The sequence below is a fragment of the Loxodonta africana genome, chromosome 11 (genome assembly GCF_030014295.1).
Source record: "Loxodonta africana isolate mLoxAfr1 chromosome 11, mLoxAfr1.hap2, whole genome shotgun sequence".
Lineage (NCBI taxonomy): Eukaryota > Metazoa > Chordata > Mammalia > Proboscidea > Elephantidae > Loxodonta > Loxodonta africana.
The window spans coordinates 95,873,593-95,895,224 of record NC_087352.1 but is presented as its reverse complement, the minus strand read 5'-3'; the positions used below and the strand labels follow the sequence as shown (position 1 = coordinate 95,895,224).

At 34.6% G+C, this 21,632-nt stretch overlaps 1 protein-coding gene across 3 annotated transcripts in view; it reads left to right on the top strand.

The window, feature by feature from the left end:
• Positions 1–21,632, top strand: part of SMCHD1 (structural maintenance of chromosomes flexible hinge domain containing 1) — a 190,011-nt gene that overhangs the window by 68,914 nt on the left and 99,465 nt on the right. For all 3 annotated transcript variants that reach the window (XM_064294699.1, XM_064294697.1, XM_064294698.1), the window contains 12 exons: positions 2,360–2,526; positions 5,235–5,325; positions 6,042–6,252; positions 8,430–8,550; positions 8,629–8,812; positions 11,482–11,676; positions 13,007–13,120; positions 13,683–13,789; positions 14,503–14,585; positions 14,744–14,857; positions 20,455–20,532; positions 20,612–20,731. In XM_064294699.1, the coding sequence (XP_064150769.1) occupies positions 2,360–2,526; positions 5,235–5,325; positions 6,042–6,252; positions 8,430–8,550; positions 8,629–8,812; positions 11,482–11,676; positions 13,007–13,120; positions 13,683–13,789; positions 14,503–14,585; positions 14,744–14,857; positions 20,455–20,532; positions 20,612–20,731 (1,585 nt within the window). The remainder of the gene's footprint in view (positions 1–2,359; positions 2,527–5,234; positions 5,326–6,041; positions 6,253–8,429; positions 8,551–8,628; positions 8,813–11,481; positions 11,677–13,006; positions 13,121–13,682; positions 13,790–14,502; positions 14,586–14,743; positions 14,858–20,454; positions 20,533–20,611; positions 20,732–21,632) is intronic.

Here is a 21,632-nt window from a genome sequence, read left to right as displayed (position 1 = left end):
CATTTAATGAGTACCAATAAGGCACCTGGTTCTTTCCTTTTTCATACCAAATTTTTCATCCTACTTTTCTTTCTTTCTTTTTTTTTTTTGACTCTTCCTCTGTCCCTGACTTGTTAGTGGGTTGGTGGTTCTTAATTTATAAAGCAACAGTCTTGCTTGTCTATGGAGATGTGTGTGTGTATATAATGTATACAATATTTATGTATATATTATATGTATAAATAACTGTCAATCTGTATTTCTTGTCAAGACTTCTCTCTCAAGATGGAGATACTGAATCAGTCTGGGTTCAGTAAAGTAAACAAGCTATTCTAGGTGCTTTAAGTCGAAAAGGATTTAGTAAAAGGAATTATATGTTTCCATGATTATTGGAAAGGCTGAAGGAATGTGCACTAGGCTGAGCTTCCTAGGTGATGCCTGGACACTCAGAATCCACCTTCAAGTGATGCAGCAACATCTGCTACAATCAAAGTTGGAGGACCACCACTGGAGCCGGAATTCAGGAACAACCTATTGTATCTGTGATCTGGGAGTTCAGATGGTCTCACTGCCACAGTTGCCCCAACACTGGAACCTAGAATTTTTGACCATACCCTGCATTGCAAGGACCTTTTGATGCTTCAGTGATCTTGCATGATGACGTAAAACCATCGCAAAACCTTAGGAAGATGGCCTCTGCTTTGTTTTTGGCTTTCAAACAAACCTCTGTAGCCCAGTAGGGTACAATAAAAGGTGGTAGGAATGAATGAATGCTGAGTACCAACTGATCATATTCAGCACACCCATATTTCCGGTTTCCACTAGATGTCCTTTACTAGGTGTTCTGTAAATAACTCACATTTGGTATACCTGAAATCAAACATTATGTATAAATCATACTTACTTCCCTCCCAGCCCTCCTTAACAGTTAATGGCATCCCCTGGCCGTGTAGTTAGAAACTAATTTGTGTTGTTAACCATGTTTGAATGTCTTTTAGAATAGTTTCTTTCATCTGCCCTCTTGTCTGCCCCATTTTCAGCTGCTCTAATTCAGTCTTCCTAGCTTCGTCTTTCGTCATGTTTATATTTTATACCTTGTTTCCCTTATACTCTCAAATCCTTGATGTTCTCACTTGTCTGGAATGTCCTTTCAGTCATTTGCTGAGTGAATGTCACCCTCTCTTCTGTAGTTCCTGGTTCATATCTTTATAGGGGCACACTGTTTTTTAATCATTTGTTTTTCATCTCCTACCAGATGGCGTTTGGCCAGGAAGAGCATGGGATTTAGTTTAGGATTTAGAAGACTCTTGATAACTATTTGTATAATGAACTTGTACCATTGTAAACTCAGCTAATCTAATAACTCTCAAAGTATATAAAATGATACTTGTAGCTAAAATATCAGTAATTTAGTGTGTAGAAATGCATTGGAATGGTTTTGAAGAGTTTATTTTAGTTTTTTTTTTATTAGGAAAGTAATAATCCCCAAACTCAATGCCATCGAGTCAATTCTGGCTCATAATGACCCTATATAGGACAGAGTAGAACTGCTCCATAGGTTTTCTAAGGGTGAATCTTAATGAAAGCCGACTGCCACATCTTTCTTCTGCAAGGAAAGTAGTGATAATATGGGCTTATTTAAAAAAAGAGAATCAACCCATCTCCCAGAGATAATAGTTTAGTGTGTATCTTTATCATTACAGATTTTTTATCTAATAGCAACATGTATACATGCAATTTTTAGCACAAATAGATTCATACTACAAATTGAGAAGATTGTAATTCCTATCCTCAACCCCCCACCTGTTGATGGCAGTGTTTTTGTTTGTTTGTTTTTATTCTCAAGCCCCTACCTCCCTTTCCCAATCTCTAGTTATCCTCTGCAAGTAGGCTGGTGCCAAGGATGATTTCACTCCCTTTTAAACACACTGCATTTTGGCTAAGCCAGCTAGATCCAGGCTGTCCCCTAGTTTTCTTGAATGTGGAAGGCTGGGCATTGGTCTTGCCCAAGTTAAGTGTTAGGTATCCCATACTCTGTGGTAAGTGTCCTCAAAATTTTAGGCGTTTGTAACTCAGTATTTGTTGTCTTTACTTTTGTGTGTGTGTGATTCTAAAATTGGTTTATCATTATTATCATTATGGGATAGTATTATGGGATATTATAGTCCTCCTTTATGCCGATTTAACAATCTCTAAGTTTCCCTGTCCTCTCAGCATTATCACACACTCAGCTGGTTTGTTATATTGGCCCAGTTTCCTCTGAAAGTTTTTCTGAAGCCTGTTTCTGAAATCATCCAAGTGAATTAGATTACAATTGATATAAGTGTTATTTGTAAAACTTGGGTGTATCTCATCTTTTCTGTTTGTATTCACTCTTTAGCCATCTGATTCTGTTCACATTACAAATGATGATGAAAGATTTCTACACCATCTTATCTTAGAAGAGAAGGAGAAAGATAGCTTTACTGCTGTGGTTATCACAGGAGTACAACCAGAACACATACAGTACTTGAAAAATTATTTCCATCTCTGGACACGACAGTTAACGTAAGTAATTACGTTTGATTCAGGACGTGTTGCTACTTATCTCTTATAATACAGAAAATACTACGGATGCATTTGAACGCTTTTTGGTGTTCTTTTTGCTCCTGTGCCATTTCCTTCAATGCAGCATCCAATACTCTGATGTTAGCGTTAAAACGGCTCTATCTGTCTATTTATAGGTCATCTATGGTGCACTGAGCATTATTTGAGGCACAGGTTTTTGTTTTGTTTTGTTTTGTTTTTGGTGGTAAGATGTATATGAGAAAAAAATTGCCGTTTTAACCGTTTTTAAGTATGCAATTTAATGACACTAACTGCATTCACTGTATTGTGCAACCATCACCATTATCTGTTTCCAAAAGTTTTTCATCTCCCCAAACAGAAGCTCAGTACCCGTTACATACTAACACCGCATCTCCCCTTCCCACCCACCCCTGGTAATGACTAATAAACTTTTGTCTAAGTGGGATTATACAATATTTCTCCTTTTTTGTCTGACTTCATTCCCTCAGCATGTTTTCAGGGTTCATCCGTGACATAGCATGTGTCAGAATTTCTATTTATGGCTGAGAGGCACAGACTTTATGTCTATTTTAAAAGTTTTTTATTGTTGTAAAAATATATGACATATTTGCCAATTTAATGTTTTTCACTTGTACAGTTTAGTGACATCGATGACATTAATCGGCTGTGCAACCACTACCAATATCCGTTGCCAAATTTTTCATCGGCATAGACAAAAACTCAGTGCTTCCTAAACGGTGACTCCCTTTTCCCCTCCCTCCCACCTCCTGTTAACCAGTATACGTTTGCCTGTTCTAGATATTTCATAGGAGTGAGGTCATACAATATTTGTGTTTTTGTGCCTGGCTTGTTTCACACATTCATATTGTAGCATGTATCAGGACTTAATTTCTCTTTATAGTTGAATAATACTCCATTGTATGTATATACCACATTTTGTTTATCCATTCATCTGGCATAGGCTTTCTGACAACTATTATAAGAATTAAAATAAACTCCATGATTTAGGAAATTCAGCACTGCCAGTCCCATGTCCCCCTTTTGTGTTTTTTTTTCCATAGCATAATCTTCCATACCATGTATTTTACTTATTTGTTTGTCTGCCTTCCCTTATTGGAATGTCTTTTTTAATTTTTTTTTTATTCACTGACTGTATCCCTAGTGCCTAGAAGAATTCCTCCTACATAGTAGATGCTCAGTAAATGCTTGTTGAAGGAGTACATCAAGCCTATTTTCGAAAGTACACTATGCTAATTTTTATACGAAAGTACTTTAAATAAATCATTGTATAGTTATTCCAATAAAACTTAATATTATTCTAGGGACTGTATATCCCAGTAAGCTAAACCAGAGGAATGGTTATCAAATGGCCATGTTTTTCCTCTGAGGCTGTGCAGCATAGACCATTTACTGAATTGTTTCCGTAGTTTGCATTAGTCTGAAGTCTTACAAAATGGGTATGTCTTCAGAAAATGCATGTTTTTAAAAAATATCATTTTATATTTACTCAAAAAACTATTGCACTTAATTTGAAATTTTCTATTTAAACATGAATTTAGGTAACGTAGTTTAAAATTTGTCTTTCATGGAAATTTGGTTTATAAGGGCATCTTTTTTATTTTTGAATAATGCTGTTTATTGGCCTTGTAGCCCAAGATATTTAAGGACATTGGGTTTTACTTCCCTAAGTGCATGTTATATTAGCTATATAAAAAATTAAATGATAATTTGTTTTAACCGAAGGCACCCGGCGCAGATAACACGTAATTAATTAGAGTATAGTCCTGCTGTAACAAAGAGTAATGTATAACTTTATTCTTTGAAATAGATGATTGTTATGCTATCTGAAGTAATCTTTCTTAATTCATGGTAGTAAACTAACTGCTGATTATGGTGTCATACTTTTATTTTGAGATATCTGAAGAAAGATCTAAAGATTTTCAAATTTCCTTTTATCTCAATGGCATTTTAAAGAGTAGGTATGATAATAAACTTAATTATTTTTTGGTTAAAATTTATATGATGAAATAGTTCAAATTCCTATTTGAGGAGTAGACATGGTATTTTTTAGCCCTCAGTCCCACCAAAATACAGTCTTTTTTAAACTTTTACTTAAAAAATAAAGTAGCAAAGATTTCTGAAGCAGTTGTTTTCAAAAACCAGAAAACCAAACCTGTTGTTGTTGATTCAATTCTGACTCATATAATGCAGTAGTTTTTGTTTGTTTTTGGAATGTTGAGGCAAGAATAGTTCTAGAGTGATATTCTTAGTTGAGAACATAATTTGATCCAATATACTTCCTGATATTTGAGTCCTTTCTATAATATCTCTGATAAATAGATGTATAGCCAATTCTAGTATATTTTATTTGGTGAACTATATTTCTTGGAAGTGTAAAGTATGGGCTCTGGATTTGGAAAGACCACCTCTCTCAAGATCTAGTTCTGTGACCTTAGGTAAATTATGTAAACTCTTTGAGCCTTAGTTTCTGTATCTGTAAAATGAGATGTAATAATACCTGCATTTCAGGATTGTTTTTAACCACTAAGTAAGATACCATATTAAAAAAATACTTAGTATAAGTGGTTGACACCTAGTAAGTAGCTATTAATTTTTTTTCGGTAGAAGATTATATGAACTGTAGTTTTATGTGAATTAAAGTATAAAGTTATTCTTCTATATTTTAGGCATATTTATCATTACTATATTCATGGCCCAAAAGGAAATGAAATACGTACATCAAAAGAAGTTGGACCTTTCAACAACATCGATATTGAAGTAAGATCAAAATCCATCTTAAAATATTTTGGATTATTAGGCATCTGCTCCAGTCACAAGTGACTCCAAATAACAAGTTAGTCGATAATTAGGCAGCTCCTCATTCCTTAATCTTTTACCAAAGTATTTTGGTAATTTGATATCTAAATAAACAGATCATTCTTAGATGTATTTTCCTTCAACCTTTATTTACTATACTATTTGGTTTCTCTTTTTCCTCTCTCTTCTGTAGACATATGAGTTATTGCTGAACTTCATGTCTTGAAGCAGGGAGGAAAAGGGACAAGACTTTTCTTTCTTTCATAGACGTCTAAGTGGTGACTTATGATTCAGAAGCAGAGAACATTTTAGTGTTGGGTTCTCACTGCCCTTGCCCACACATTAGAGTTTCACATACATCATTGTCCCACTCACTGCCTCTAGCAAGAAACCTTGAGTTAAATCTACTCATGACTTATCTGTCCTTCAGCTCTGATTCGCTGTTCCTTTGTTTACTTTCTGTTTTTAGTAGCATATTCCTTATTGAGATGCTACTGAAAGCCATTTAACCTATAAATACACACAACACACAGGTATATATACATATATTTCATGAAAGTAGATGATTACGTATACAAATAAAAATAGTTTTTGCCTGTTCTGTTGTTGGATCAAAGCTGAGAACAAAAGTGAAGTCGCCGTAGAATTTAATTATTTTTGTTTTATTTTTATTTTAGATTTCTATGTTTGAAAAAGGGAAGGCACCTAAGATTGTCAACCTAAGGGAAATACAAGATGACATGCAGACGTTGTATATAAACACAGCAGCTGATAGTTTTGAGTTCAAGGCTCATGTTGAAGGAGACGGTGTAGTGGAAGGGATTATTCGATATCATCCTTTCTTATATGATAGAGAAACTTACCCTGATGATCCATGCTTTCCATCAAGTATGTTGAATCTCTTATTTTAGCTACAAAATGTGAAGTTGTAATTTAGGATAGTGATTTGTTTTTTTAATCATTGTTACTAGTTGGGCTATTAAGGTTAGATGAATATTTAGTTTTTTTCCTTGTGCAAGTCTTCTTCATATATTAGATATTTGTAATTTTATAATTCTTGACTTTTGTGTATATTCAATTCCAGATGAATAAAGCACTGGCTTTAAGAAACATCATGTATGTTCCTTTCTCATAGACATCTTACTGAACTGAACTTTTAGCAATATACAGCATATTAATCTTTTATATATTCCCCGTATTGTCTTCCTTTTTTCTTTGACTGTGTTGGTATTTATAAATTACTCTTAAGCATTATGTAGTCATAGCTATCAGTTTTTTCTTTACACTTTCTGATTTTGTCTTGTTGTAGAAAGGCTTCTTATACCTCAAGATTATAAAAATATCCTATAGTGGGTTTTGTTTTTGTCCTTTTATATTTAGATCTTTAATGCATCTGTAATCTTCTTTGTGTATAAAGTGAGGTAGGGCGTTGATATTTTCCATGTGGGTGTTCAGTTTCCTGGCACCAATTATTGGATGTTACATTCCCCAGTAGTTTGAACGATCGCTTTTATAATATATTAAGTTCCTATAAGTACGTAGTTGTGGATTCTTTACTATGAGGCAATGATCTCTTTTACATTTTTATACATGAGTAATAATATGTCTTACAGCTTTATCCTGTACGTTGATATCTTTAGAGCAAGGCGTTCTCACTATGCTGCTTTTTTGAGATTGTTCTTAATTCTTGAGCTTGTGCTCTTCTAGATGAACTTCGGAATTGGCTGTATATTCACTTGAAAAAGTTCTAGTGGAATTATTGGGATTGCACTGAATTTATAGATTAACAATGTAAATTTTCTCATCCACGATATGTCCTTAGTACATCCTTATGGTTGTGGGTTCTGGAACCAGATTTCCTGAGTTCGAATTTCATCTTTGCCACTTTCTGCTGTACAGACTTGGACAGACCACTCCCTGCCTCAGTTTCCTTATCTGCAACATGAGGGTAGTAGTTCATATCTTATAGAGGTGTTGTGAGCCTTAAGTATGAAACTGTTCCAAGTCCTTAGAGTAGTGCCCAACACTGTTTAGTAAGTACTCAATGCGTGTTTTACTCAGTGGCTCTGCCTCTGGTGAGGTCTCTGACTCCTTTTTAATTTGCTATTTCTGAATTTCTCTGCTTGTAGGCAAAGAGCAAGATAAAGTTCTTCAAATGATGTCCTAAAATAGGAGCAGATAAGTTGAGTGATGATCATAGGGGTTCTTCTCTAAAAGCAAAGTGATTTCGCTTTATCAGAAAGAGCTTTTACATAGGGACTTCTCGTGAGGGCTTTTTGTGGGGAGAGGAAGGCTTTATGTTAGGTGGGTGACTTGTTACAAGGATAACTGAGGTGTTACTCTATCAGGGTCATAATGTCTGATCCTGATTTATCTGGATTGCTAAGCATAATAATAATTATGGTAATTGTTTTTGATGCTTAGTAACATATCTTGTAATATATTTCTAACTGTGCTCATATTTTATGCTTACCTCAATCTGATCTTTGAAAATTTAAGCATTTATTATATAAGGTAAACTTAAATCCAGTGTTATTGCCTGATTTGTCCAAACTAATAAATTTGCTGTATCTAGATACCATAGATTGACCAGATAGTTTTCATGTGAACATACAGGCCTGAAAGAATTGTGAAAACTATGTTTTAGGTGTAGGATTCAAGCTTCTGTATATGTAGGGAGAAGGATTCAGCTATAGGGGATAATGTCTTAGGGAATGTGAGTACTTTTACTTGTTACATAGTTGTAAAGATCGCAGGCTTAGCAGCTATCTCGGTGCGCTGAAGACATAGATTGCTTAGTGTAGAAGTAGATAATTAGTGACTTTTAAATGACAGACACCATTGATAATGTGGCATCTACTTGGGAACTCTTCCCCTTCTGAGGGCAGAGAGTAAAGCTGCCTTTAGTTTTTATAGGATGCAATTTGAGAGATCATATGGGTTTGTGTTATCATGTCTCTAAAGTAACTTTAATATTTTACTGAGAGAAATTGACTTCTTAGTGATGAAAATTGTATATATTGTATAGTAATGAGCGTTTTGTTTCACTTGCCCCTTTGATCCAGAATTAAAAGATGAAGATGATGATGATGATTGTTTCATAGTTGAGAAAGCAGCAAGAGGGAAAAGGCCTATTTTTGAATGTTTTTGGAATGGACGATTAATACCATATACATCTGTTGAAGAGTAAGTTATGACTTTTGCTGAAATTGTGTTGTTCTATCGTCAAATCTTTTTACTAACAGATATTTTATTCTGTTTAAGCTTTGACTGGTGTACTCCTCCTAAGAAGAGAGGGCTTGCACCAATTGAGTGCTACAATAGAATATCTGGTGCATTATTCACTAATGACAAATTTCAGGTCAGCACAAATAAGCTGACTTTTATGGATCTTGAGCTAAAATTGAAAGATAAGAACACCCTGTTTACAAGGATCTTAAACGGACAGGTATGGTTCTAAATATCAAGTTTTGAATGTTGATAAATTTTCTACGTACTTTTGTGTATATACATTCCCCACAGTGCTCTTTTTTTTTTAAAAAAAAAAAAGTAAATTTGGTATATGATAAAATTACCATTTTTTTCTTTTTTAAATATACAATTCAGTGGTATTAATTATATTCACCATGTTGTACAACCATTCATTTCCAAATATTTTCCCTGCTCTAATACTCCTTAAGCAATAACTCCCCCTTTCCTCCACTCCGTAGTCCCTGGTAACCACTGATAAACTCTTTTCTCTATGCAGTTGCCCATTTTAGGCATTTCATATAAGTGAGATCATACCGTTTTTGTCCTTTTGTGTCTTACTTGCAAATACTCTATTTTGAAGTAAAACACAACTCACACGTAGTATAGATTTTTCCTGAAATTTTGTGTAGTTTGGATTTCATTTAATAAAATACTCTGTTATAATTGTAAGTGATGTATAAATAAGTTTCTCTTCATGAGCATTAAGTGTTCATATCAATCAAAAATTTCAAACTGATCAGAGCATATTTGGATAAAATGTACAGGTCTGTATTAGATCTTAATATCAAGACCTTGACATAGTGAATAGAAACGATGGAAACATCTTCATTTGATGATAGCATATATGAACAATTGTACCTGGTACAGGGCTATGTTAGCACATTCATAACTTAAATATTTTAATACAATCTTGAGGCTAAAAAGGGGGTCTAACTATGAAATACTTTTGGGCCAAAAGGTGGTTTGAAATTGAACAATATTGAAATACATGTATTGATTTGATAGAACAAGAATTATTCCACTGTCAGTAAATTTTTTACAAAGTTGAATGAGATTAGTGTACTTATATTCTACCCGAATACCTCAGGAAGTTTTACTCAGTAGTAGTCTTTCAGTAGTTTAATATTGGGTTACCAAGGGATAGATGCATTTATTGTCAACAGTATTTATAGTCAACCGTTCTTATAAAATTAATTTTGCAATTATAAAAAAGTGTGAATCTTAGCAGTTTTAGATGTTTTTTGAAAATTATCCAGAGGTCATGTAAAAATGAGTTAGTAGTCAGTTGTGGTAGACTTGGAATTCATTTTACAACATAATATTAATTTTCCAATTCTTTTATTATACTGTACTTTTTAAGTATATATTTTATAATTTTGAAAAGTTTCAAATACACAGAAATGTCAAAAGAATAGTATAATGGATACCTGTATACTCCTCCTAGATTAACTGTCATCTTACTGTGCGTGTTAACGTTGTATTTTGACACATTTACTGACTGTCTGGATTTAGTTAATGCATCTGGTAGTTTGTTATTTAAATTATCTAAGTTTTAGCTTAGGCTTGAAGTGCAATATACAAATTTGATACACATTTCTATTCCTGGTTAATAATTTTAATATCTAATGAATTAAAACATACTGTGTTGACAAAAAACTGACAAAATTTGTTTCTTTGGCGGGGAGTTGGAACCTGAGAACAGCAGTGGGAGAGGAATGCGTCTTTGGCACTGTGTACCCTTTTGCACCTTTGAGCCTGAATGCGTCTTTGGCACTGTGTACCCTTTTGCACCTTTGAGCCTGAATGCGTCTTTGGCACTGTGTACCCTTTTGCACCTTTGAGCCTTTAGCATGTACATGCATTTCTTATTCAAATAACTTAATAAAGTAAAATTGGATTTTGAAGAGAGCTAATAGCCCTCTAACTGAGGATTTAAAAGTTGCAGAAACTTTAGTTGAAATCACTTTTAATTTTGTCCCGTTTTCCTTTGGGAATACGGTACTCTGGAGTAAGGTGTATAAGAAAGAATGAGCCTAAGTTTGTGGCTTATCTCTGCATTCTATGAAAGCATGTAATGTGGAGATACCTTCCATATGCCTTCTTCTGGAGGCAGGCATTAAACAAGCAAGTAGCAGCTTGCTCCCTGGGCCCTCTCCCAGCAGGGTAAAGAAGGACGGGTAGCAGGGTGATGAGTGCATGAAAAAGAACACATCTTTATATGTATTATTAGAAAACAATTTTTATTTCATAATTAAAGTTTTACTTTTTTAATAGATCACATGTATATATAATATTTAAAAAGAATAAAAGGGTTTATAGCATTGTTTCCCAAACTTTTTTATCACCTTTGTAAGGAGCCTTTTTAGACATTTTTCCTAATTCATGAAATGAAAATTTAATACCTTAGATGTACTGTGTATCTGTTTCATTGTATGTGTGTATGTCTGTGCTTTGTACATAAAAATAGCCTTTTATTGCCATCCATCGAGAATGCATGGTTTACAGTGAGAAGCTTTTCCTTCACCCCTTTGCCAAAGCCACTAATTGGTTCTTCTCCTTGTAGGTATGCAGTGTGAGTACTTTTTTGGTGTGTCCTAGGATTTGAAGCAGGAACGGAGAGCTTTGTGGCTGATATTAACTCTTGGGATCTTGGTTCCAGGGATAATATTGAAGATTTCCTTTCTTCAGTAATAGTTTTGTTTGGAATCTCATAAATTTGTAGGAGAGAAGGATTTAGCAAAATTTTTTTTTTTTTATTAGATTTTCTGAGCTGTGGTATGTGGTGGGAAAAATGGGCTGAATGATAAATGTCTGATTATATTTGTTTACTATATTAATTACATGGAAAATTTAAAAATTTTATAGGAACAGCGAATGAAAATTGACAGAGAATTTGCTTTATGGCTGAAGGACTGTCATGAAAAATATGACAAACAGATAAAATTTACACTCTTTAAAGGAGTAATTACACGTCCTGACCTCCCCTCTAAAAGGCAGGGCCCCTGGGCCACATACTCAGCAATAGAATGGGATGGAAAAATATACAAAGCAGGACAGCTGGTAGGTTTAATTTGTTTTTCGATTCAGTTTTTATTAGAATTTGAAATTAAATTTGATGTGTTGGAATTTAGCCTAAAAATAAAAATAATGCATGTATTGGCTCCTCAGGAAAGAATGAAGTGATATTAATTACATAATTTATTATAACTTAAAAAAAAAACTTGTATTACTAAAAGCTCATTTAGCAAGGTTTTTATTATTTCTGGCAATAAACTACTCACGTAGAGATTCTCAGTTTTTTTTTAATGTGACATGAAGTAATGATTTTTTAGCAAATATTTATAGAGCAACTACTGCGTGTAAGTTACGTGCATTTTCATTGTAGAGAATGCAGAGTTCTAGAAATGTGCTTTGTCCTTAGGGATATTATAGTTTAAAAATGAAGATAACATAAACACAAATAATAAAAGGTTTGAAGGGGATAAGTGCTATGAAAAGAGGAGAATTTTCTGGCTTTGGGTGTTGATAAGGCATGGGAGAAGAAGGCAAATCCTGAAATACTTGGGAAAAAGTGGCGTTTGCTGAGGGCCCTGAAAGTGGTAGTGGTTCAGTTTACACAGTTAATTACAGAGGTCGAAGGCGGCCGTTCCCTCCATCAATGTGAGAATCATCATCATGTATTCAGAGCCATGGAACTGGAGGAGATCATTCAGAAGTAGTGAGTGTAGCTAGAGAATAGGCCAAGGACTGAACCTGGGGCCTTCCCAACATTTATGGGTTAGAATGAAAAGCAGGAGCTGGTAAAGGATACCGAGAGGGTAAGCTGGTAAGATTGAGGCAAACTCGAGCAGTCGAGTCAGGTTCTCGTTGGGTATAAATACAAACGCTTACAGTTTTGTTAGAAATTTCCAAATTGGATTAATGAAATTTATCCTTAAACTTTTCGAGCCAAGAAAGAAAATGAAATCTCACAGGCAAGTTTTGAACGGATGTATTTGAAAGAAATGTTAACTTGCTAAGTTTTTAATTGGTGTTCTTTGTCTGAGAGCAAGAGATTTTATGGGGAAAAAAATTTTTGAGGTACTTTGGAATTCATAGTAATTGACTTTGAAAACATTCTGGACCCAGTAACAAATGCTTAGCTATGACATTTTTGTGTGGTGCCCAACTGGTGTATCTTTACGACGTTATGTTAAGAATAAGTAGAGACCTTCACAAATATAATTTTCTTGGAATATTAAAATACACTTTTCATTAGTTTTTCTAATTATTGATACTAAGAGTTGTTTTCTTCTATAAAATAGTTCTGTGAAATGATTATTAAATTAATATTAAATCTGTTTCTGTTACTAAAATACTAAAGCCTTTTTTTTTTTAAACAAAACATTAGGTGAAGACAATCAAGACACTCCCCCTTTTTTATGGAAGCATAGTAAGATTTTTTCTTTATGGTGATCATGATGGAGAAGTATATGCTACAGGAGGAGAGGTTCAGATTGCAATGGTAGGACCCCAAGAAATGAAGCTATTCATTGAAAGTCTCTGGGTGCTACTTGCTTTTGTTTAAATATTGAAATAAAGATACAGTATTTTAGATTTTGCTTGCATTTAGTTTTGGATACAGTGGTTGTGGTTTTGGCATGAATTTTCATATTTAGTGTCTTTACTAATCTATAGAATTTAACATCTGTATGCCCAGTGTTTCATAAACATACATACATTATTGCTAGTTGTCACAGTAATTTTGTAAAGAATGCATTTTCTCAAGGGCCCACAAACAGTTGGAGCCAGAACTCTGTCTCAAGAATAACTCCAAAACTACAGTGTTTTTTTTTTTTTATATATACTACACTTTGTTAATATTTGGATAGTCTATAATTAGGCCTAAGGGGGTGACATGATACACTGAAATAAACACTGTGGAATAATGTAGAACAATCTAATGTGATTTATGTACTTAATTAAGGTCAAATATATTTCTTTGGAAGAAATAAAAACTAATGTTTTCATTGCAGCTAGATTTAAATAGTTTTCTTTGAAATATTTGTCTAAACTTATTTGTTCAGGAACCTCAAGCATTGTATGATGAAATAAAAACTGTGCCAATTGCAAAACTGGATAGGACAGTTGCTGAGAAAGCTGTAAAAAAATATGTAGAAGATGAAATGGCGAGGTAAGCAAAAATACGTAGAAGATGAAATGGCGAGGTAAGCTGCATTTTAAGATGAATGACAAAAATACCGAAGATGAATCATAATGCTTTTAAGTAGTCTTGAGTGTATTGTTTTACTCTTACGCTAGGCCATTTGTAGTCTTTGATGTTGTAATGAACTTTATGTCATAAAAAAAAAAATTGACAACCCTAGTTATTATAAAACATTTGTAGAAAAAGTAACAAATTTCGTATATGTAAAATTTGTCACTTGGGTACTATATTAAGGTGTTAAAAAAAAAAAAAACTTGATTTGTGACTAGAAGAAAATTGTTTTAACTACCAGAGATAAAGATTATTACAAAAAAAGGAAAAGGGAGTGGCTCTTCTGCTTGCCTGGTTAACGAGCAGATTCTTACTGAATTTCACTGATAATTCTTTTAATCTTAGAGCTTATATTATCTCCCAAAAGTAACATATACTAAAAATGAATGGAAAAACAACAAAAGATTGAAAATTCCTGGCTCTTAATACCAAGAGGTTTTATTTTACATTTTCAGTAGTTACAGGGATAGTTAAGTAGGAAAAATTTTAGATGAAATTTTAGAATTCCAGTTTTAACCTTTCAAAATATATCAGAAAAACATTTTTAAGATTCCACTAACTTATATTTTTCTAATTAGGACCATAATTAACATACTTTGTGAATCATTAATGTGCTGCTTTCATAACAGGCTCCCTGATAGATTGTCAATAACTTGGCCTGAAGGAGATGAACTATTGCCAAATGAGATTAGGCCTGCTGGAACCCCTATTGGTATGTTTTGTTTTTTTCCCCTATTACTGAAATAATGCTTCTCTTGTTTCTCACATTTCCAATATGTAAAAGACCATGAAAAGTTAAAATGTAATGTCAAGACATCGTAGATTGGGTATAATTAAGATACTTTTTCCCTTTAAATTTTGGACTAATAGGTGCATTAAGAATTGAAATACTGAATAAAAAAGGGGAAGCAATGCAAAAGCTTCCAGGAACAAGTCATGGAGGGTCAAAGAAACTCCTGGTTGAGCTCAAAGTTATATTACACTGTAAGTATACAAGTCGGTTTAGATCTTTAATGTATAGTACAGATTTAAATATCTTCATGTAATTATTGGTAACCTAGCAATCTTATTTTTTTTTAGCAGTCTTAGAGCTAGACATTGTTAGGTTGGTGTCTCCATTTCCTAGGGCTGCTGTAAGAAAATTCTACAAAAGTGTTTTTTTTTTTTTTTTAATTGAAGGTTTACAGACCAAATTAGTTTCTCATTAAACAATTAATACACATATTGTTTTGTGACATTGGTTGCCAGCCCCATGACATGTCAATACTCTCCCCGTCTCAGCCTTGAGTTCCCCATTACCAGCTTTCCTGTCCCTGCCTGCCTTCTCATCCTTGCCCCTGAGCCTGTGTGCCCATTTAATTTTGTTTTATTGGCCTATCTAATCTGGCTGAAGGGTGAACCTCAGGAGTGACTTCAGAACTGAGGTAAAAGGGAGTGCAGGGGCCATACTCTCAAGAGTTTTTCCAGTCCCTGTCAGACCAGTAAGTCAGGTCTTTTTTGTGAATTAGAATTTTGTTCTACATTTTTCTCTAGCTCTGTCCAGGATCCTCTATTGTGATCCCTATTAGAGCAGCCTGTGGTGGTAGCTGGGCACCATCTAGTTGTGCTGGACTCAGTCTGGTGGAGGCTGTGGGAGCTGTGGTCCATTTAGTCCTTTGGACTAATCTTTCCCTTTTGTGTTTGGCTTTCTTCATTCTCCCTTGCTCCAGATGGAGTGGGACCAGTGGAGTATCTTAGATGGCCATTCCCAGGCTTATAAGACCCCAGATGCTGCTCACCAAAGTAGGATGTCGAGCATTTTCTTTATAAACTATGTTATGCCAATTGAGCTAGACATCCCCTGAAGCCATGATCCCTAGCCCTCAACCCAATTAATTCATTACCTTAGGGAGTTTGGATGTGTCTGCCATGACCTTGCCTTGGTCAGGTTGTGCTGACTTCCCTAGTATTATGTACTGTCTTACCCTTCACCAGTTACCACTTACCTATTTTCTAGTTAGTGTTTTTCCCTCCCACCGCTCCGCTCTCTCGTAACCATCAAAGATTGTTGCTGTGTGTAAACCTTTTCGTGAGTTTTTATAATAGAGGTCTCATACAGTATTTCATCCTTTTATGATTGACTCATTTCACTCAGCATAATCACCTCCAGAGTCATCCATGTTGTGAGATGTTTCACAGATTCATCATTGTTCTTTATTGTGTAATGTTCTGTTGTGTGTATATACCATAATTTGTTTATCCATTCATCTGTTGATGGGCACCTAGATTGTTTTTATCTTTTTGCTGTTGTGACTAATGCTGCAGTGAACATGGGTGTTCATATGTCTATTTGTGTGATGGATCTTATTTCTCTAGAATATATTCCTAGGAGTGGGATAGTTGGATCATATGGTATTTCTATTTCTAGCTTTTTAAGGAAGTGCCATATCATTTTCCAAAATGGTTGTACCATTTTACATTCCCACCAGCAGTGCATAAGAGTTCCAAGCTACCCACAGCCTCTCCAACATTTATTTTCTGTTTTTTTGATTTGTGCCAGTAATGTTGGGGTGAGATGATATCTCATTGTAGATTTGATTTGCATTACTCTAATGGCTGGTGATCTTGAACATTTCCTCGTGTGTCTGTTAACCGCCTGAATGTCTTCTTTGATGAAGTATCTGTTCATATCCTTTGCCCATTTTTTAATTGGATTATTTGTGTTTTTGTTGGATTTTCCCGTAGATTTTAGAAATTAGACCTTTGTCAGATTTGTTATAGCCAAATTTTTTTTTCCAGTCTGTAGGTTATATTTTTACTCTTTTGGTGAAGTCTTCAGGTGAGCATAAATGTTTAATTTTTAGACCATCTCAGTTACCTAGCTTATCTTCTGGTGTTTGTGTATTGTTAGTTATGGTTTGTATCCTATTTATACCATTTTTAGGGAGCAGTGGGTGGTTTTAAAGAACAGAAATTTAATGTGTTGTACATGTCTGGTGTCTACAAATCCAAACAGGGCTGTGTTGATTCTTTCTGAGGGCTCTGAGAGAGTAACTATTCCATGCCTCCCTCCCGACTCCTGGCAAATTTTGATGTTCTTTGGCTTACTTCTATCTCCATAGTCACATGGCTATTCTCCTTTCTAACTCCCCTGTGTGTTCTCTTTATAAGACATTTTGATGGGAATAGGACCCACTGTACTCCAGTATAAGCTCATATTAACTGATAATATCTTCAAAGACTGAATTTCCAAATAAGGTCACAAGGTTTAGGACTTCAACTTATCTTTTGGACGACACAATTCAATCTACAACACTTGACTTCTGTGACACCATGTACTTCATTTCTCCAACCTTTTTTGGCTTCTCAGTGTCCTTTTGCTTGATCCTTCTCTATGCCACATCCAAATGTTACAGTACTTCAGGGTTTTATCCTAGGCACATCTTCTCTTTCTAGGCAGTCCCGTTTATTTCTTAGTCCCCTGTTGCCAGTCCACCGCCAAGTCCTAGATTAAAAAACATTTTCATTCTGCCTACTTTTTTCCATATCTTTTGGTACCTTTCAAGTCCAAGTTATCATGGTCTCTTATGTTAATCACTTAATTATGCCTGATTGGAGACCCCACTTCTATTCTTGCTCTGCTCTAGCTCATTCAGAAATGATCTTTGTAAATGGCAAATCTGTCACTGTTTCATCCCATATTACTTCACCTTTTTTTTTTTAGTGGCTTAGGATACCAATCATAGCTGTGCAGGGCTCCGCATGTGATCAGGCCCTGCCCACTTCAGCTTCATCTCATACCGTTTTCATTCTCACTTACCATACTGCCAACCATAATTGCTTTCTTTTAGTTCCCATACAAGCCAGGCTTCCCCACCTCCAGGTCTCTGCATATGTAGTTTCCTACACCTGGAACTTACAAGCAGCAAATCCTGGATAAGTTAACCCTTCCTTATCTCTTAGGTTTCTGCTTAAATGTCACTTTCTCAGAAAGTTTTCCCCTAATAATGATACAGAACTCTTCTTGTTGTTTTCTCAAGCATCTTATTCTTTTCCTTAAATTTACTTTGTATAATTTGAAATTTTGTTTATTCCTTGAATGTCTCTCTCCCCTCTAGAACAGAGTTGGCAAGCTTTTTTATAAAGGACCAGATAGTAAATATTTAAGCTTTGAGGGCTGTAAGTTCTCCTTTGGGACTACTTAACTGCCACTGTAGAATGAAAGCAGCCGTGGCTGGTAGTTTGCCAGACTGTTCCCTGGAAGATAGAAGCTCCGGGAAAGCAGGGATATTGTGTGTTTTCTTCACTTTTTACTAGTGCTTAGTAATAAAAGGTGATTAATAAATATTTGTTGAATAAATGCATTACAAATTAGAAAGTTCCTTGGTCTTTTCTAGAGATCTGGTGGTGGTTTATTTGCCTAATATCCATTTCATGGTTATGATTTTTTAAACTTAAATTTTTAAAAATTATAAGTGAAACAGATAAAGATGTAGAATAGTAGAATGCCTGCCCGTACATAAATTAATCTAATTCATTAATTATCAAATACTTGGTTGCGTTTGCTTCATCTATTCTTGTTTGCAGTTGTATCTCAAGTGCATATATCTCTAAAAACATAGATTTTTTTTATGTGATTGTAATTCAATTATGACAGTAATTCCTTAGTATCATCTAATACCCACTACAGCTTAAATTTGTCTTGATTTTCTAAAATGATACCATTTTATGGTTGGTGCTTTGGAATCAGGCACATGCGTTGCATTTAGTTTTTATGTGTCTTCTTAAGTCTCTTGTTTCATAGCAGATCCTCCTCCTTTTTCCTATGCCACTGATTTGTTAACAAAACTCAATCACTTATTCTGGAAAAGTTTGTTTTTTCTTGTGATGTTGCTTAACTTGTTCCACTCTTTTTTTTGTTTGTTTGTTTGCTAAAACCTGGAAGCTTGTTCTAAAAACTAGACTCAGGTCTACTTTTTTTTTTTCTCTAAAGCAAGACTCAATACTTCATAGGTAATCAAGAGACACGTTGTCTAATTGTCACACTTTTAGTGATGCTAGGATGGATGGCGCAAACAGTTAAGCACTCAACTGCTTCTGAAAAGTCACAGACTTGAAAACCCTGTGGAGCAATCAGTTCTACTCTGTACACATGGGTCACCACGGGTTGGAATCGACTTGAGGCTAACTAGCAATAGGATGGATTGGTAAATTCAGTTGGTGATATGATCCGTGCATTATAAAGTTCCCCCACTCACCCGATATGTAATGGTTTCATCCATTAATGATCTTTGCCTGAGTCAATTATTTTATTACAAAAAAAAAAAAAAAAACCCACACCCCTTTATGTGTTCTGACTCAGCAGCCCCATGTGTTACAGAGCAGAACTGCTCTGTAGGGTTATCTTGGTTGTAATCTTTAAGGAAGTGGATCTCCAGACTTTTTTTGGCAAGCTCTGCTGAGTGGGTTTGAACCACCAAACTTTGAGTGAGTAGTCAAGTGCACACTCTTTGCGCCACTGAGGGGCCTATAGTGTTTTTGACAGAGGAAAGAACAGCTGAACTCACACTCATATTTCAGGTTTTTACCTAACCACTTAGATTTTATACTTGTATTTTTTTTTCTTTACATTGAAAATCTTGATTCTTAGCAATATTAACAATTACTTGCTTTATCCTGAAGTATGTATAGTTTCAAAATAACAATCCTAGTAGTGTATTTACCAATAGTAAGACCATTGAAATAGGTTTGACTTCTTTGTAACACTATTTGTCTTTAAAATGTATTTCTCTCTGTTTAAATAATAAAATATTCTTTATTCTAAACTTACTTGAAATAATTATCTTTTTGTCTCTGGGGTCATGTCACCTACGTGATCTAAATTGTGATTTTGTTTATGAATTGCCTTTACTTTAGTTCCATTTTTGAGTATTTAAATTAGTCACATAATGCCAAAGCCCAAGTTTGTAACAAGGAACATTCCAGAGACGTCATGTTATCTCTTCTCTTCTGTTTTCTTCTTCCCTGGTAAGGTAGTAATTTTATTAGTTTTTGGCTTATCTTCTCAGTGATTCTTTTTTGTAGCATAAACAAGAAGAGATAGTACGTATGTCTTTCCCTTTCTTACACAAAAGTTAGCAATATACACATACATACACATAAACACATTGTTCTGCTCCGTGCTCTTTTAGCAGTATAGCTTGGAGCTTGCTCTGTGTCAATAAACTATACTATTTGAATATTGAAGAAAACTTTTTTTTTTCAAATTGTGATTAAAATATACATAATAAATACATCATCTCAATTGAAGAAAACTCAAGGTGACTTAATATCAAATGAAAATCCTTTATTAAATTCTTTTGTTTGTATCACTAAGTTTATTTACAGATATATTTTCAAGGGTTGAGGTAAAGGCATTTTAATCAGATGAATGAGTAAAATTTCATTACTCTTGATTACTTGCATAAGATAGGCTTTAGATCTTTTAAAGCTTCAAAAGAATTTTTTGAATGTACAGCAAATAAAGATATCAGTGTGACATTTCACATTCATGTTTTAAACTCAGTTTCTCAAGGCATAAATCTCTCTCTTTTTTTATTAAGCTTCAAGTGGAAACAAGGAAATAATTTCACATATTAGTCAACATGGAGGAAAATGGCCTTACTGGTTTAAAAAAATGGGTGAGTTATTATTCTGAATGTTAAAAATTGTATCAGTACTATGTTGACTTGATTTTTAATTTCTTGTTAATTTATCCAGAAAATATTCAAAAATTGGGGAATTATACATTGAAATTACAAGTTGTGTTGAATGAAAGTAATGCAGACACTTATGCAGGAAGACCGCTACCATCTAAAGCAATTAAATTTTCTGTTAAAGGTAAGCAAAGCAATATATAATTACATATGCTAAAGATGGCATTTTAAATCCAGGGGGGAAGGACAGATAATTCAGTAAAAGGTGTTACAACAATTGGGTAAATATATTGATCTTAAAGTACCACTGTAATTCCACTTGATAATCATAGTCGCTCTGAGTTTTGAAGGCACTGACTGCCTCACTGTTTTCTGGCTTCCATTGTTGCTGATGAAGTCTGAACCTGTACTGGTTCCTGACCCTTTGTATGTGACCTACCCTCCCACTACCAGCCATTGGTAGAATCTTTTCTTTGTCTTCAGGTTCTGAAGTTTTAAATTGTATAACGTAGTGTAGGTCTGTTTTCACTCAGTTGTTGGATACTTTGTATGCCCTTTTAATCTGGAAACTCTCCACCATGTGAGCCAGCAGAAGCCTTTAGCCTGGTGCCTGACCCACACATTTAGGACTTGCCACCCCCAACAACTGTGTGAGCCATTTCGTTGAAGTAAATCTCTCTATATGTTTGTATATACGTTTTCACTGTTTTGCTCTTTTAGAGAACCCAGACTAAGACATGTACTAATTTACCTTTTTCTCCTTTCTATCTCTTGATTTTATTTTTCTACTTTATTTCCTTGATTTGATGTTCCAGACTTCCTATTGTGTTTTTCCTTTTTTTTTTTTTTAATTGCTCTTTAAGTGAAAGGTTGTAATTCAAGTCAGTTTCTCATACAAAAGCTTATACACATTGTTATATGACCCTAGTTGCTCTCCCTAAATGTGACAGCACACTCCTTCTCTGCGCACTATATTTCCCGTGTTCATTCAACCAGCGTCTGTTCCCCTCTGCCTTCTCATCTCGCCTCCAGACAGGAGCTGCCCATTTAGTCTCATGTTTTTATCTTTTTGAGCCAGGGAGCAC